At 43.0% G+C, this 17,439-nt stretch overlaps 1 protein-coding gene across 5 annotated transcripts in view; it reads right to left on the bottom strand.

Moving 5' to 3' along the window:
• The window catches only part of SYBU (syntabulin), a 42,455-nt gene that overhangs the window by 3,579 nt on the left and 21,437 nt on the right, over positions 1-17,439 (bottom strand). For 3 of the 5 annotated variants that reach the window (XM_015856112.3, XM_015856114.3, XM_015856113.3), the window contains exons 4-6: positions 4,246-4,348; positions 1,639-1,842; positions 472-621 (exon numbers count right to left, since the gene is read on the bottom strand). In XM_015856112.3, the coding sequence (XP_015711598.2) occupies positions 472-621; positions 1,639-1,842; positions 4,246-4,348 (457 nt within the window). The remainder of the gene's footprint in view (positions 1-471; positions 622-1,638; positions 1,843-4,245; positions 4,349-17,439) is intronic. The other 2 variants (XM_085537056.1, XM_085537057.1) reach the window with 1 other exon arrangement.

Here is a 17,439-nt window from a genome sequence, read left to right as displayed (position 1 = left end):
AGAAATGTTGAGGGAACTGGGCTTGTTTAGCTTAGAGAAGAGAAGGCTCTGGGGAGACCTCATTGTGGCCTTCTAGTACTTGAAGGGAGCATATGAACAGGAAGGGGAACAGGTGTTTACAATGGTGGAGAGTGACAGGACAAGGAGGAATGGTTTTAAACTGAGACAGGGGAGGTTTAGGTTAGATATAGGAAGAAGTTTTTCACTCAGAGGGTGGTGATACACTGGAACAGGTTGCCCAAGGAGGCTGTGGATGCCCCATCCCTGGTGGCATTCAAGGCCAGGCTGGATGTGGCTCTGGGCAGCCTGGTCTGGTGGTTGGTGACCCTGCACATAGCAGGGGGTTGGAACTGGATGATCTTCGTGGTCCTTTTCAACCTGCACCATTCTATGATTCTGTGATTCAGGATTCCCATCCCTAAATGCTCCTGAATAAATCTTTGTACTTCCAGTTTCTGAAATGGAACATACCTTTCTTTAAGCTTGCTCTGAGATTCCTTCAGCTTTGTTTTCAAATGCCGAACTGTGACTTCCTTCTGCTGTAGAGGAGTCAAATACTGCTCTGGATTTTGTGGCTTAACACTGTGATGATCAACACAAGTCAAATATCTCCCTGATCGCCTGGAAAGAAAAAAAGAAAAGCCATCACATAACATCACCCCTGTGGTTCTTCACCCTTAGCAAAAAATAAAAATAAAGTAAAAATAAAAATAAAAATAGGAAAACAACACTGAATTTACACTTGATTCATCTGGGGCTTCTCAGTGTCAGCACAAGTGACTCACTCCGCCAAGTCAAGTACTTGAGGAAACTGCTGATATGTGGCTATCACAAAGCATTTACTATTTACTGCAACTGGTTGCAATGCAGCAACATCAAGGCTTATTTAACTCTGAAACACTCAGGCATCGCCTCATCTAAAATAGGTGGAGCATTGAAGAGCAGACAGCCACACCACAGGCAACGGCACTCAGCTAAAGACATGGCCAAGTTAGTGGAACAACTGAGTTTAGATGCAACTGTGAGTTACAAAGTTGAGCAAACTGAAACCCAGATTCACTGCATCTAGGTTTAGGTGTGTATCTACTATGCTAGAACTGTTGAATTGTCTGAGAGAGAAAGAGTGAGCAGCAGAATGGCAGCAATTCAGTCTCTGCACTACTGCTGCATCTTCTGGCAGGTACCTGTTTACTTTCCTGCACAGGAAACTGCACTCCTTGGGTAAGTGCCTAAGGCTAGACGGTGAATTTCTGCCTGAGTATATAACATTTTCTATTCTACCACACCCAACTCTCACCAAATTAAAAGGACCCTTCAGTGAAAAAACCAGTAAGTCCACATAAGAACTGACTGGCATGACATTAAAGAGATATAGCCTTGGAGTGAAAACCAACCACAAGAGGCCTCTGACTGAGAGTAACCTCTAATTTCACTGTGCTGAAACAATCAAGCTTTTACAGTGGCAGGAAAATACAGGCTGGATCATCCTGCTGACTGTCAAGCAACCAATACGAGGAGTCACGCCTATGCTGAGGAGCAAGATGACTTGCTCAGCAATTCGGACTGCTAACCCTGTGTTCCAGTGCAGAGAAGGTAAGTCGGAGCACTGAACGCTGGAGTGATTAAATAAACACTTGCCTCATTATTGGGCTGGTGTCACTTCCTTTGTATGAGCCTGAGTTACTGCTACTGGGAGAAGAAACCCCATAATTCTGATGGATGTTAACAGGATTCTGCTGACTTCTGCACAGTGTTGACAAATGGTCCTTTTCATGGGAAGCAGGTGGGCTGGCTCCAGACTTGTAGGATGAGGATCCACTATTCCGACCATAAGGGCCACGACTGGAGAGGAACCAAAATGGTTAAAGCACACTGATTATCCTCATCACACAACCCGTTACGTGTCTCACTTTACATACAGAGTTGCCTATGAGACCCTGCTAAAACATACAAATGACTGTGAATGGCTTGGAAAAAATGAAGACTTCATGTCATTGGCCGCTACATGTTCTATTGATGCTTGTGAGGATCTTTTTTGAACTATGTGATGTAGGGAAATCTCTGGCATTTTCACATTTCTTGGTTTGCAGCATTTTCCAGTGACTCCATCAGATCATCTGTGTTCCCTGAACTTCTGACTCCATTAAGTAATTAGAGGACTGCAAACTCGACTAGTTCCAAAAGGACCACTTTTCAGCTTTCCTCTGCCAGGCCTGCAGAGATGTCCATCCTTGGAGGCTGGTGGAGGGTTCTAAGACTTTTCTCATGATTCTCAGCAAGCAGCCTGAGGGATCACAGTGTGAAGGCAGATTTTGTTTGAGCCCCTGTTCTCCTGTTTGCCTTTGGCAAACTGCATGTTTCGGCTGTCATTATCAGCTATTCATTCGCTTAGATATAGTTTGGATCCTACTGAGAGCAGGCTGAAATAGTATTAAAATAGACAAAGAAAGCAGAGTTTCTTCTTTCTTCCAGTTTCTGTCATACATATTTACCTTTCTTTTCCCCATCTTTACTAAAAAAACTGCTATTCATGCGTGCTTTAATGCAGTTCATATCGGCACTTTCTATTAATTGCCAATGAACTGAGGCACTGGAGCCAGCTTTTAGAGGTTCATTCCTCATTTGTTTAGTAGACTTACTTTCCTCCACTGCTACCTTCACCCTCTACTGGAAGTTGTTCTTCTAAACTGCAGTGAAAGGCAGGTTTCAAAAATATGGAAAAAGGCAAACCAAGCCAGCAAAAAAAGGAGGTTTGAATGTAAAAAATGAAATACCACAGAATTATGAAGCAAAATATCTTAAAATTGTCTGAATTGGTTTCCTCCTTTCTCTGCAAATGGAACAGTTTATAAGGAACAGATGGCTGACTGGCTGTGCTGCAAGCTTGCATCATAGCACTGCGGTTTGGGTGAATTCATAATGATTTTACAATAAAGTGAAGGACTGTGGTTTGTGACAACACTGAAATGTTTCGTAGTGAGTTTATTCAGTTAAAAAAGAACATGTTAGAGAGGAAACATCTCTTCCCACTTTGTACAGCACAGCATCGGCTTGTGTGTAATAACACAGCAGTGCATGTTAAGGAGTGCTATTACAGAGGACTTCTATGTGGATACGTCAGTACAGTCTAATTTAAAGTACACTTAAATATGCAGTAATTCATGAAGTTCTACATGTTCTTACTGAAAGTAAGGTCACTCCAGAGCTTCACATCAGGGTTCTTTTCCTCAGCCAGTAACTTGTTAGATTCAACCTACAGAGAACTGAAGTACTGTTTCTTTTTCTAACCACCTCATGATACAGATACGAAACTGTTCATTAAGCACCATTCTGCTGATCTCTATATGCTGGGGCACACTGAGAGCTCAGAGAAGTCAGCGTGACTTCAGCATATGGGTATCCTGCTGCTGGCCCCGGTCTGCCTGCCAGCTCCACTCCTGTGACTCCACAAAGAGCAGGAAACAAGTCTTGTCAATTTGAACTCTTTCCACCTACTCAAAAAAGCGCAGCAGCAGGGACTGCGTGGGCAGAGCACAATGCGCCCTGACAGCTCCATCCAACACCCCACTACTCACAAGCTGCCTTATTTGCCATTCACAGATGATACAGAGAAAACTTACAGAAATCTTTCAACAAAAGGTTCATTTAGATGGATGACTGTATATATATACATATATATATTTAATTTGTACATTGTTTTGTTTATATAAAGGCTGGATGAGAGTGTTTCAGAAAAGAACATTAAAGACAATATTGTTAACTTCTTCCTATAAGAAATAAGGTCACAACCTGGAAAGTTACATGCTGAGCCAACAACTTATAGCAAGCCATAGCAAAAAAACAAAGTGCTATGAGCAAAAAGGTTGAGGTTAACAATTAAAAGTACTACTGTTAACTGATGTGCACCTAGTTGCTTCCTCTCCTACTCCACACACTGTTTCTTCTGTCTCTCCTGCCTGTATCTCCAGTACTTGTTATGGTTAAAAATCAGTATCAGTTGGCTGATCTGACACCTTGACAATTCTTGTTCTAACCAATACAATCATTTGTCTTCAATCTGAACTTTCTTCAGTTCTCAGCATTAGTGCTGCCCAAGATTACCCAGGCTGTTTTAAAACTCCCAGTAGTGATAATATATGCATGAACTTCATGACCTTACACAGCAGTCCATCTTTATACTAGACTTTACACAGCAGTCCATCTTTGTACTAGCTACATTTGAAACATACAGGAAAATTTGCTTACTTGCGAGAAAAAGAAGATCTTTTACTCCCAGCAGCAGACATATGGACTTCAGGAGCTGAAATACTGCCTGTGCTGCTTGAAGAGCTAAAATCAGCTTCACTCCCTGGAAAGGAAAAGGGAAGAGTAAAGACACGGTGGAAACTGTAACTCAGAGAGTGTTTTCAAATAGCAGTGAATCACAAGCATCCTTCCTTTGTCTATCTTGTGTGAAGTTTAGAAGTTGCATGAATTTTCTAATATCCCCAAGGACAAACACTGGATATGTTCCAGACTTTCAGTATTTCTTCAGAACTGGCACTTCAACAAAAAACTTTGGACACAAACTGCTCCACTCTACAGAAGCCATTTCAGAACTAGGCTGCTGTGGTAACCTGGTTTGTTTCCTCACAGCTATCAGGGTATGATGAGGCTGCTTACATGGCTCCTTCAAGAACACAGTGATTAAAAGCATTCAAATGTAACCGGACTTCTATTGCTTTAAACCATAAGAAAATGCTACTTGCTGGGAGGAAAGCAGCTTCTATTATGGATTCTGAGCTGACTGATATACATGTAATATAAGTATGAATGCGTATAGCCTTGCATAGTATATATGTATGTGTATGAATAAACATATGCAGGTTTTCATGTGGTACAGAAGCATAGTAGGGCAGTTCTAATGGCTTTAAAATAATCCAATAATATTGCATGGCTCTCAGCTGCTTCTTGAGTGTTAATCTATCTGATTACTGACTTTCTATGGATTACAGCTTGTATTTCCCAAGCCCTTTTATATACAAGAAAAGTGCCCTCATTTTTCTAAGGCCAGCAGTACATAAAAGTATTAACAAGGTATTCTTACCCAGAAGAAAGCCCTGAAGTTAGGATTTATTTCAGTTTGTTACTCTGATGGCCCTTGAAGTATTTTTCCACGAGGGGGAGATGCAGCTACAGCTGCTACAATCCCCGTGTTGGTAAATAAAGTCCTCAGATCCTTCAGCCTTAAACAAAGCTGATGGGCACACCTAATGCTCCTGAGTACTCATGGAAGGGCCTTGTGGAACACCTTTTCATAGAAACAGAATGGAACATTCTGCAACCATTCCTAGGATCCCTTAGGAATCCCTAGGATTCTTTAGGATCCCATTCTGATGTAATTTCCTAGTTACACAGTCCGACTGGCACTATTTAGATGACTTGTGGCTCCCACTAGCAGACCCAGCCTCAAGAAGCAGCTGGACAGCAAGGAAAGCGCTGCCCTTCCTGTGACGTCCCTTTGCCACACACTCAGATGCAGCAGGAATGAGCTGATTTTGTTCTTCTTCTTTCAAGCTGCAAGCCATAGATCAAGTGTATGTACCTGGCACACACACAGAAGCAAAGGGGTGACCGAAACTTGGGTACAACCCTCTGTCCAGTCTCTAGTATTTACTGGGGTCTCATGTGAGAGCCTCTAGTGCTGTGTTCAGTTTTGGGCCCTTTGCTACAAGAAAGAAACTGGGACTCTGGAGCATGTCCTGGGAAGGGTATGAAGCTATGAGGGGTCTGGAGCACAAATCTAATGGGGAGAGAAGGAGGGAACTGGCATTGCTTAGTCTGGAGAAGAGGAGGCTTAGGAGAGACCTCACTGTCCTTTACAACTGCCTGAAAGGAGACTGTGGTGAGGCAGGAGTCAGCCTTTTCTCTAGGGTAACAGGGACAGGATGGCTTTGTGCTGTTTAACACTCTGCAGCATCCCACCATAGAGGATACATGCAGGGACAGCTCTCAGCAGAGGGCAGCCTGCATTGGGGCAGCTGCACTGTGCCCCCAGCCCCTGTTAGCACCATGCCTGGTGGGAGCAGGCAAAGGCTGGAAGCAGAAGAGAGGGAGGTCAGGGGCTCAACCAGGGGGCTTGGACAGAGCAGGTGACTGTCCCTCTGTGCTCCTGAAGTTGGTGAACCTGTAAATCTTACAGATGGCTGCAAATTTCACTCCGTTTCTCTGTGCTGCTTGATCAGCCCAGTCCATTCCAGTGTAGTTTCAAAGCATGGAACAGCACAGTCCAGAATGCCATGACAGGGACCCAGCTTTACGGCCTCTAACCAGCCCATGCCCAGCTCAGCATCCCTAATAGCCAGACCTGGGCTGCCCCAAGTTGCTATGGCCAGGAGCAAATTGAAACCACATGCAAAGGCAGGGAAGGGCAGGGAGGCAAAGCACAACCCTGCTTTTATCCACAGAGTACTTATATAGTGTCTACAAACACAGGTGTCAGTAACCCTCTCCTTAGGGATGTAAAATGACTGCTGAACATAATGGCCAAAGCTGCAGCAGCTTTCCTGATAGACAAAGCACTCCCATCTAAGAGATTACAGCACACACAGCACTATCTTGCTAGCACACAAATTTGCTTTTGCCAGCCAGACCTAAGCAGGTAAACCCCTTGCATGGATTCCATACCTCCACTGTCTGGCCCCCCAGACATGGGTGCCCCCGCCGACGCCAGCAGCTCCCAAAGCCCAGCACAGACAGCATGAGCCCTGCAGGGCTCATCTATGATTAAGCAACCCGCACCATAATCAGATCTTGCTATTGAAAGCATCTCAAAGAAGCAAGGTTTAATAATAGCTTCTCCCTGACCCGCTTGGCCGACAGCGCAGTGCTGGGGAAGGCTGCCAAGCCAGGTACTGCAGATAAGATTTAGCAGAGCCTGGAAATGCAGCCGCTGAGGTTTCTGACCAGGAACTGTTCTCCAAAGCAAGAATTAACCTTTGTGGCCCCGGTTCTGATAACAGCTGTATATGATCTTAAGGCTGAGACTACTTATGCTCAAAATTGGGCATATGTATATTCGTAAGATCTTCCAGAACATTTTTACAAACTAAAGTGGTCACTGTCAGTAATATTTCCAAGTGTGTTAGTTATGTTCAAGCCAGCTTTGCATGTAACAGAGATTGACAGTAGTGTTACTAGGAGACCTAAAAATATTTTCTCCTGCTTGGTAGACACCGCTATGTAAAATAACAGGCATTTGCCCGTAAATTGCAATATATTATTCTGGGTTAAGTATTACTTCTGTCTTACAAGTATTCTTAACAAAGAGGAGAAGCTCCCCCTCTACCAGCAATGTGAGCAGGGCCAGAGCACAGCACCTCGTCCCTCCTAGAGGCATCTCCCACAGCCACAGGACCTTGGTAAGCCTGCTGGCTGCTCTGTGACTGTGATAATGTCACCACAAAAGCTCACGAATGCAAGCAGAGGAATGACCCCCAGAAGCAGCATTAACCATGAAAGCAGCTGACATTTATTAAAACCACAGTCTTTTGTCCTAACTGGCTACCTAGGATAGGTATGTGAGGAGCAAGAGTGAAATGGAGCAGAACCCGGCGCTGCAATGCTCCATGGGCAGTGGCACTGACCCAGCAGAATGCTGCCTCCAGCTTTCCCTATTTCTGTACTGCAGCAATTACATCTACATTCTGGGGTGTAGAAACACCACACCATTAGCCCTGCTCTATTTACTGCCTCAGTCATAGCATTAGGACAACCATACCGCAAAGCGATTATTCAGAGCACTTACAGGCAGAATAGATTATATATGATACTATACAGATGTATTATATTGAACAGATCATATTGTATATAGGCTCCATCAGGACAGTATGCTGTACTGAAATATCATATCATGCATATATATCATAGAATCATAGAATGGCGTGGGTTGAAAAGGACCATGAAGATCATCTGGTTTCAATCCCCCTTCTATGTTCAGGGTCACCAGCCACCAGACCAGGCTGCCCAGAGCCACATCCAGCCTGGCCTTGAATGCCTCCAGGGATGGGGCATCCACAACGTCCTTGGGCAACCCATTCCAATGTGTCACCATGCTCCGTGTGAACTTACTCCTAATTTCTAACCTCAGTCTCCCCGTCTCAGTTTAAAAACCACTCCCCCTTGTCCTATCACTATTAAGATCAAGAGGTACCATTTTGTTTCATTATCAGTGGATCTGAATTTTGGCAAAGGAACCAAATTTTGGCAAAGAAACAAGGGGGAGAGATAGAGTGCAAGAACTTCAGCAGAGTCATTGGTAGCAGCTGGAAAAGCAAAGGGCCTTCTGTCATAGTGCTTCTTTTAAAAGTTCTGGGAGATTTGGTTTCCTTTATCTTGAGACCTTTAGCACAGCTACATCTCTGTTTCCAGACTCTAACAACATAGACAGTATCTGCCCAGGAAATGGTGATGCTGTGTCCTTTCTGTTTAACATGGAGGGGGGTTCCTGCAAGCCTGTCCTCACACACCACAGGCAATCTGGGGAAGAACTGTCCAGTATTCACTGAGAAAAGTAAGCAAAAAAAGCTTGAAAGAAGTCATGAAGTCCCACTTTAGTGTTTCAGGCTTTTCTTCGGTAGCACTCTTAAACAAGACTTGTTCCAGGGACAAAGTGTTGCAGTGAGCCTCAGGCTTGATCTGCAGCATCAGGCCCACAACTGACAGTGAGTTTTGTTTCCAGTCCATGATCTTTGTCTTACTGCCTATTTGACAGTTACTTCAGAAGAGACTTTTATCTCATGCATACGATGATATTTTATGCCACACAGTGATGAAGTAAGAGCAGACATAATACTGTGAGCTCGGAACAGACAAGGGATTCCCTCCATGCTGACTGCTCCTGGGCTGACACAAGCTGTCTTGCTTCCTCTCCTTCTGCCAATGTCTCATACCCTTCCCCAGCACTTAGGCTGAAGTAAATGAAGACTGCCAGAAGTCTGCAATGTCAGAGTCTCTTAGGAGCAGTGAGGATCTGAATTCCCTTAGCCAATGGAAGGCACTGGATTCCATCCTTTCCCTTGAGCACCAGCTGCTCAAGGAAAATACTTTTGTGTAACCTCTCAGTTATGGCACCAAATATGGCTGTAACACTGGGGCTGGTCATGTTTTAAAGGAATGAAATGTCTGAATGGATAAGAGGTAGTCCAGCAACCAGCACATGAGTGCAATCAGGACCAGAAGGCTCCATATGGAGGACAGGCTCTCCTCTGGCATTTCCTATGGCCTGGAGGAGGTGCGCCTTGCCTGCTCACTGCTGTGAGCTCTGGATTTTAGTGTCTGCTAACCCCTCTGTGTTCACTGTAGTCATCAAGCTCAGAGCTGTGAGCTGCAGGCTCAGAACCAGATGCGCACAGCAACGCCTGGCATCATCAGGCTCAAAGGAAAAAGTAGGCCTCCCCTCCCCTGTCCCCCTGTAGCCCAAAGAGATGTGCAGCAAAATGCTCACTGTGAGTTCTCAATTGCTCAGACTTCCTGGGTGAGGAGATTTCAGCTCAGTTTCATCTAGAAGACTTCAGAGAAGATATGCAACACAGATCCTGCTTCCCTCTGTTTGGACCCAAACTTGATTTTAATAAATGATCCCTTCCACTCAGACTGCTGCTTGTGTGATCTAAACTAATTATTCATCTTGGCTCATCCTGCTGCCTTAATCTTTTTACCTCAGAATAAGATTTGTTATCAAATAATATAATCAAAATTTACCTCATTATGCAGTTTTCTGATCTCATCTAAATACGGTAGTTTTGATAAGAATCTGAACTACATTAATGCAAATTATAAGCACTGCAGATCTCCAAACGAATACAGAATGTGACTGTGAAACCACAATCAATCAAGCCCTTCTCCAAAAACACAGTCACTACAAACTAATTACTGATACTGGCAGAGAGCCACCATGTGTATTTTGCGTATCATTGCAATCAAAGCTTGTGTATTCCTTAATCATTGGTTTTAGCTCACAGATTTGTAGAGCAGCTACAACTGAATGCTGGAACCAATAAAAAGCACTTCAAGTAGGTTTTTTTCTCTGCTTTATATAACTTAAGCAGATCCTCTGTACAGAAATCTGCCTGACCTAATTACTTTTTGTGCTGCTATGTGCACTTCGAGCTGTTCTGACAGTACCTTAAAAATGGCTCCCATAAATTTTTTCTCAGCCTGAAATATCCCTTTTTAGGGGAACATGTTCCCTGAGCAAAAGGGAATGGTCTGGGGAGCCTACCTTCCTCTCATGCAAACAGGCTCTTGAGATCCGAGCCACAAGGATGTCACTTTGCTACATTTCACTATCTACACAGAGACTGGATGTTTGAAAAATATACTGATAGAGATGTAATGTGGTAATGTGGTACTCAGCTTGTATTTGTCAATTTTATAGGTGTGTGTGTGAATGCGCCCACATACAAATATCTTTTACAAGTAAGCCTGTACCGTCATCTCAGGAAATCTTTTGTTTTATACCTGGCAGTGCTATTTGTTCTGTTTCAAAGGAAGTAGTCAGGCTGGTCAGATGTATTTTTAGGAGCTGGAAAATGTCATCTTTGGCAGGGATGACTTAGCAGTACACAAAAAGGGAGTGAACTCCATCACAGACTGGGAAAACATCCCAGCCCTCCTGTCACGCTGGTGGCAGAAGTTTAACAAAGGGCTTTCAGAGAGCCCTTCCACACATCTTCTAAATCTGGTTTCAATAGGCAAGGAAGAGAGAAGCTGCTGGGTCTACAGTAATTAACTGTACAGGCACGTGTCTGCAGGGAACATGCAAATGCATGGCCTCACATGCTACACTCACTCAGCTGAAAGCTTTTGCACAGTCATCCTTAATGTCAGGCATATGGTTTTTATTCTAATGTAAACAAAACATTTTAAATCAGTTTGACATGTTTTCAACGGGGAAGATACAAAAGCTGGAGTGAGAAACATATCTGGGAGGTAACAAACTAAACAACTCTTCAGTCCCAAGGATGAAAAGCAAAATTCATCATACTATAATCAAATATTTGCCAAAACACGCGCATTGAAATGATTACAAAAATAAATTGAGCTCAAATGTCATTCACTGCAAAGAGCAGTAACGCCCTACTCTCTCTATTGATCAGCTGCCTAAACAATCATTTTTATACTATTAAAGCTGAGTTAGTTCTGCAGGCAATACATCTCAAGTTATGATTGCTGTTGTGGCTTTTTTATTTTGCAGCAGTGCTCATTGCTGAGAAGTACTAATTACAGACATGAAGCAGGTGCTTTTGAGTTTATTAATCCTTTAGTGTTTGTGGTCACGCTGTACTCTTCCAGCTCCATCAAAGAGTCACAGCCTGATGAGTTTAGAGATTCAGAAAGCGAACAGCTTATTATTACTTGAAGAAATGAGAAATGAGGGATAGGAAACTTAAAATGAAATGCTTCAATGTGTAAGAAAGATAAGGTTCATAATACTAAAAAATAAAATGAAGCAAAATCTGCAGAGTTTTCACTTCCATTATTACATTGTTACACAATGGTACCATAAAGTAGGGTGTTTTTTTTTAGGTTGCCTTAAAGTCAATACACTTCAAAGTCCTTGGGAAGGTGATGCCCATCTTGCAACAAAACGGAGACCAGACTGATGAAGGAGCACCAGATCCCCATCTCCAGCAGGGGATTTTTCAGAACAGCCTTGCCTCTATCATCTGACACCTTCCCTGGAAATACCTCCTGCCAGTGAATCTGTTTCTGCCATCAAAGCCTCTCAGATGTGCTTTCCAGGTATGCCTAGAAGTGGGTCATCTGCGAAAGCGCTCAACAGCTCAACACCTGGCTCATGACACAGTTCTCTGTGTCTGGGGCGAATGTTTCACAGTACAATGAACACAACAGCATCCCCATGAATGTGATCCTAGGAAAGCTCACTTCTACTGTCTACTTCAGTGAGCAAAGAACTCACCTGGGATGTGCAGGGCCAGACTCAGCTCTGAACTTGGTGCATGTTATACTTTTCTCCATTCCATCACTAGGGACACACACAGCGTCCAGCAGCAGGACCTGGATGGAGATGGAATTTCCAGTCCTATCTATGACACCTGTCATATATCACATGCTACATAATATCACATGCTACATATATATCACATGCTACATAAGCAAATTCAAATGGGTCTGCACCTCCCCAGTTCAATCTCCAGAAGAACCAACTCAACTCATGCATGAATGTGCACCATTTTCATCAGAGCTTCCTGCTATGATATCACAGATATGTTACGCACCTGGAACAGATGTGAAAAAATTAAGTTCTACAACCTAAAGTTTTGGGCAAGGATGGGCAGCCTCTCTGAGCCCTGTAGTCACCAGCTTATACCATGGTGAAATCACGTAAGTGAGATTCACAGGACTAAAATAGACATTCCATTAATTTTCCATGCCTACATATAAATTCAGATATACAAACGTAGGGAATATACAGACATGTTCACTCAGCACCACTCAGAAAGTGTTTAAAGCAGTCACTAGGATGCAAACCAAAATGTTTAATGGAATAATGCAATTACCAAAACACAAAGTTCAGAGAACAATGAAACTATTTATGATTTGAAGTCAAACATGGCCAAAAGAGGCAAATCAGAATCTTCTATTTTTTGTTTGAAATGATGCTTTAATTTTTAAAATGATGGTTTTTCTTTCTTCTTTTAAAGCAAGTTAATAACATTAAAATATTTTCCCAAACATTCTAGACATTTGGATTGAATACCATCTTTGTTCAGTCACATGCAAAGGTTTTGTTTAATGTTCTGACTGGGCAGCAAACCCCTGAATCATCACAGAAACACAGAATCCTTAGAACTGGAAGGGACTCTGAAAGATCACCTAGTTGAACTCCCTTGCAATGAACAGGGACATCCACAGATGTTGCTCAGAGTTGCTGAGCACACAGGTTGCTCAGAGTCTGGTCCAGCCTGACCCTCAACATCTCCAGGGATGAGTCATCCACGTCCTCTGGGCAACCTGCCCCAGTGCCTCACCACCCTTACTGTAAAAAACTGAGGATCACAGATCACAGGATCACAGAACGGTTTGGGTTGGAAGGGACCTCATGGATCATCAAGTTCCAACTCCCCACCAACTGGGGATTTTTTTATCAGTCTGATATAGAATCAAGGCCATTTATAACTCTCTGGGTGTGATCTTGTTATCAGTTTCTCATCCATCAAACAGTCTATCCATCAAATCCATATATTTCCAATTTGGAGAGAAGTATATTATGAGGTACAATGTCAAAAGACAGATCACATCAGTGGCTCATCCCTTGACCACTGATGCAGCTACATTATCATAAAAAGCAGCAAGTTTGGTTGGGCAGTATCCTTGCTGAAACCATGTTGATTATCCCATGTAACATCCCTCTCTTCCACAGGTCTTAGCATAGTTTCCATGACAATCTGCTCCATTATCTTCCCTGGCACAAAGGTGAGGCTGACAGGTCAGTAGTTCCCTGGGTCTTCCTTTCTATCTTTCTTAAAAATGGGTGCTATATTGCCTTTTTTCCAGTAATCAGTAATCAATTCACCTGACTGCCATGACTTTTCAAATATCGTTAAGAATGGCTCGGCAACTACTGGACTTTCCTCTTGTGATTTATGTACTTGTAGAAGTCTTTTTTATCCTTCTTTGCACCCCTTGTCAAGTCCAGTTCCAGTTGGGCCTTGGCCTTATCGACCCCACAGCCTAGCAGCATCTCTGCACTCCTCCCAACCTACCTGTCCCTGCTTCTACTGCCTGTGTATTTTCTTCTTGCTCTCTAGTTTGACCAGCAGGTCCTGGTTCCACTGTGCCAATCTCTTGCTTTCCTTTCCTGACCTCCTACACCTGGGCATGGAGAGCTCTTGTCTCCTAAGGAAAGCTTCCTTAATGATTTTCCATCTCTGCTCCACTCCCTTGCCCTTGAAGACAACATCACAAGGAGAGCTAGAAGTTGTCTTTCTTAAAACTCAGCTTCCTGATTTTACTCTCCGCCTATCTAATACTCAAGAGTGTGAACTCTACTGGTCACTACAACCCAGGCAGCCTCTAGTCCTGATGTCACCAATCAATTCCCTGACAATGGTGAGCAGTAGGTCCAGCACTGCATCTCTCCTGTCTGTTACTTGGCTCAGGAATTTATCCCCAGTATGCTCCAGGAGTCTCCTGAATTGCCTACAGCACACCACGGTACTTTTCCAGCAGATGTCAGGGTGGTGGAACTTCCCCAGCAGGATGAGAACCAGCAGACATGATGCCTCCTATAGCTGGAGGAAGAAGGCTTTATCCACAGGCTCTGCTTGATCTGACAGCCTGTAGTAGAGATCAACCACAAGGCTCCCTTTGATGCCTCAGTCTCTAACTCTCACCCATTCTTCAGGGACAGCTCTTCACAATCCATTCCTCCCTTGATGTAAAGGGCTATGCCTCCTCCTCCCCCCACCCCCCTTGCATGTCCCCTCTGAACAGCTTGCAGCCATCAATAGCCACATTCTGGTTGTGGGAATCATCCCACAAGGTTTCAGTGATGAAAGTTATTTGCACAGCTCCACTTTCACCATAATAAGATGTCAGACAGAAAAGAAATAGTGGATGTAAAGGAAAAAAAAAAAAGGGAAATAATCTATCAATTTTTGAATAAACATTGCTCAGAAAACAGCTTAAATCCCAGGATTCTCATTATAAAGGCATTAATAACCTGGAGGAATTCCAAAGAAGGTCAACAATAGCGATAATAGGATTATAGGGCACTGTTTATGAAAGGAGATTAACGAAATGCAATTTGTATACTCAAAGATAAAACGAAATACTGGCAACTGTGTTTATGAAGGGAGGACAAATACAGCTGGAAAACTGTAAAGAGAACAAGGTAGCAGCAACATAGCAGGCTGTGATGCATGTTATGTCACAAATAGTGGCTTGAAATAAAAACTGATTATTTGTGAGAGCTGTGCATAACAACAATTTAGCTGGAGTACACTCAGAATACTTCTAGTACAACTGTGGAATTAGAAAGCTATTCTAAACACTGGCATCAATAATATTGATTGTAATTTAAAAGCAGAGCATGAAAAACATCTCCTAAGGGAAGATTTATAATGACTTCTTTCATATGCATGGTATTTCATTCTGTGGAGGTGAAGCAGGCTGAAAGCCACAGCAAACAGCCAGAAAGAGCAGAAAATTTGCTGCAGTAAATACATTAATTGCAAATCACGTTCAAGCTTGACCTCAGACATATTTTAAAAGAAATACTTTAGAGTGTGCAGTGTATGTAGCATCAGTATGTGCTTTTTTTTTAGTGCTAATTCCATTCTGGATTAGCATAAGAGTAAAAAAACCTGACCGACTAAAGGTTACAGCTACAGCCACCTTCCAAGAATTTCTTATGCTAAGAACGCAGACTCTGTTTCCAGACCCAGAAGTTTGTCTTAAGACCTGTAGTTCTATCAAAAGGCATCTGGGATTAAAAGATGGATTGGCCAGCACAGATCTTCATATATATTCAGCAGCCCAGATCTTCCACGGACAGACAGCAACTTCAAGAACCAGCCTGCAGGGTATGCTGGAGTAAGAATCTCCCTTCGAAGGTGGATGCCCCAGTTTACCTAAATCTAAAGTAATACTGGGATAATTAATAGGCCAGAGAGAGAGAGAGGGGAATTATGGCTTGCCTGCTGGGAACTCACTTTCAAATTCCCAGTAAAATAGTTACTAAATTATCCAAAGTAGAACAGCCTTCCTGGGAAAAGCCTGTACAGCCCCTCACCTTTCCTTGAAGTCTGGTGTGACAGCCCCCTTCTTTTATGTTCTCAAGTCCATTCTTCAAGAGGCACAAACTGACCTAAAGTTTCTTCTCCCTTCACTCAATCAAGTACAGAGTTCTCCAGTCTTTTTTTTTCCTTTTATTGTAAAGGATGTAACTTAGCAGCATAGTCTGTAGTTAGTGGTGTTCCCCAGGGACTGGTACAAGGTCCAGTCTTGTTTAACATCCTCATCAGTGTCCTAGATGAAGGAACAAGTGCACCCTCAGCAAGTTTGCTGATGATACAGATCTGGGAGAGCTGACACACCAGTACAGATTAGGGGCAGACCTGCTGAAGAGAAGCTCTGCAGAGAAGGACCCAGGTGTCCTGGTGGACAACAGGTTGGCCATCAGTGTGCCTGTGCGGCCAAGAAGGCCAATGGTGTCCTGGGGTGCATTAAAAGTAGCACAGCCAGTAGGACAAGGGAGGTGATCTTCCTCCTCTCTTTTGTCCTAGTGAGGCCACTTTTGGAGTTGTGTCCACTTCTGAACTCTCAGTTCAAAAAAGATATGGGAACTTCTAGATAAAGTCTAGCCTGATTAGCCTAGAGAATAACTAGGGGGGGATCTCAGCAATATTTAAAGGGCAGGTGTCAAGTGCATGGGGCCAGGATCTTTTAAGTCATGCCCAGAGCCAGGACAAGGGGCAATGGGCACAAAAGAAACACAGGAAGTTCCTTATGTACATGAGGAAAAAAGTTCTTTACTTTGAGGGTGACAGAGCACTGGAACTGGCTTCCCAGAAGGTTGTGGAGTCTCCTTCTCTGGAGATACTCAAAACCTGCCTGCACACTTTCCTGTGTGACTTGTTGTAAGGAACTTGCTTTAGCAGGAGGGTTGGACTAGATGGATCTCCAGAGATCCAAACCCAGCAATTCTGTGAACTGTAAAAGATTTGTGCCCAGTACCCTTAATTGCTGGTTGCCTGTAACATCAGCCCAAAGCTGACCTTTACTTGCCATTTCTTCTTCTGATGGGATACTTCTTTCTTAGATAGCATACAGAAAATGGAGTCATTTTCACCATCGAATCTAGGTTTTTGGTAGAACCTGAGTATCTTCTGAACACTGAGAGATACACATCTTGAGAGTCTGTAACACAACTACTCACCACTCCTAAGTAATATCTAAATGATGCTTTTAGAAGAGGAAGACCATAAAAGTTGTAATGCAGAACCTAAAAAATCATCTTCTAGGTCACTTAAATTGGAACATGTAGACTGAGGTTGAAAAATATGAAATATTTTAAAGTCAAAACACTCCATGTAGCTACTACTTTGCTTATTCTCATTTGAAAGAAATACTATTTGAACATGTTTATCACCCCAACATAAGTACATTTGTTTGAATCAAAACTATGAATCTAATCTACATATAGTTGTAAACTAAAAACAACGGTGATATGGTAACAGTTATCCTTTTTGCTCAGAAGAATGTACTCTGATTATATTCTGGTATTATCTATCAGATGTTTTAGGACACTTTTTTCCCATCAGTGTAATTCAGTTAGCCTGTGCCCTAAAAATGCTTCATTTCTGCTGATAAATGAAATTTGCAGAGCAAAATGAGATACAGAATCTTCCTGAATAATGCTAGAGACCTGAG

Source organism: Coturnix japonica, chromosome 2 (genome assembly GCF_054131305.1).
Source record: "Coturnix japonica strain WE chromosome 2, WE-NBRP24, whole genome shotgun sequence".
Classification (NCBI taxonomy): domain Eukaryota; kingdom Metazoa; phylum Chordata; class Aves; order Galliformes; family Phasianidae; genus Coturnix; species Coturnix japonica.
Note: the sequence above shows the minus strand (reverse complement) of the source record. Positions and strands in the feature narration are given on the sequence as shown.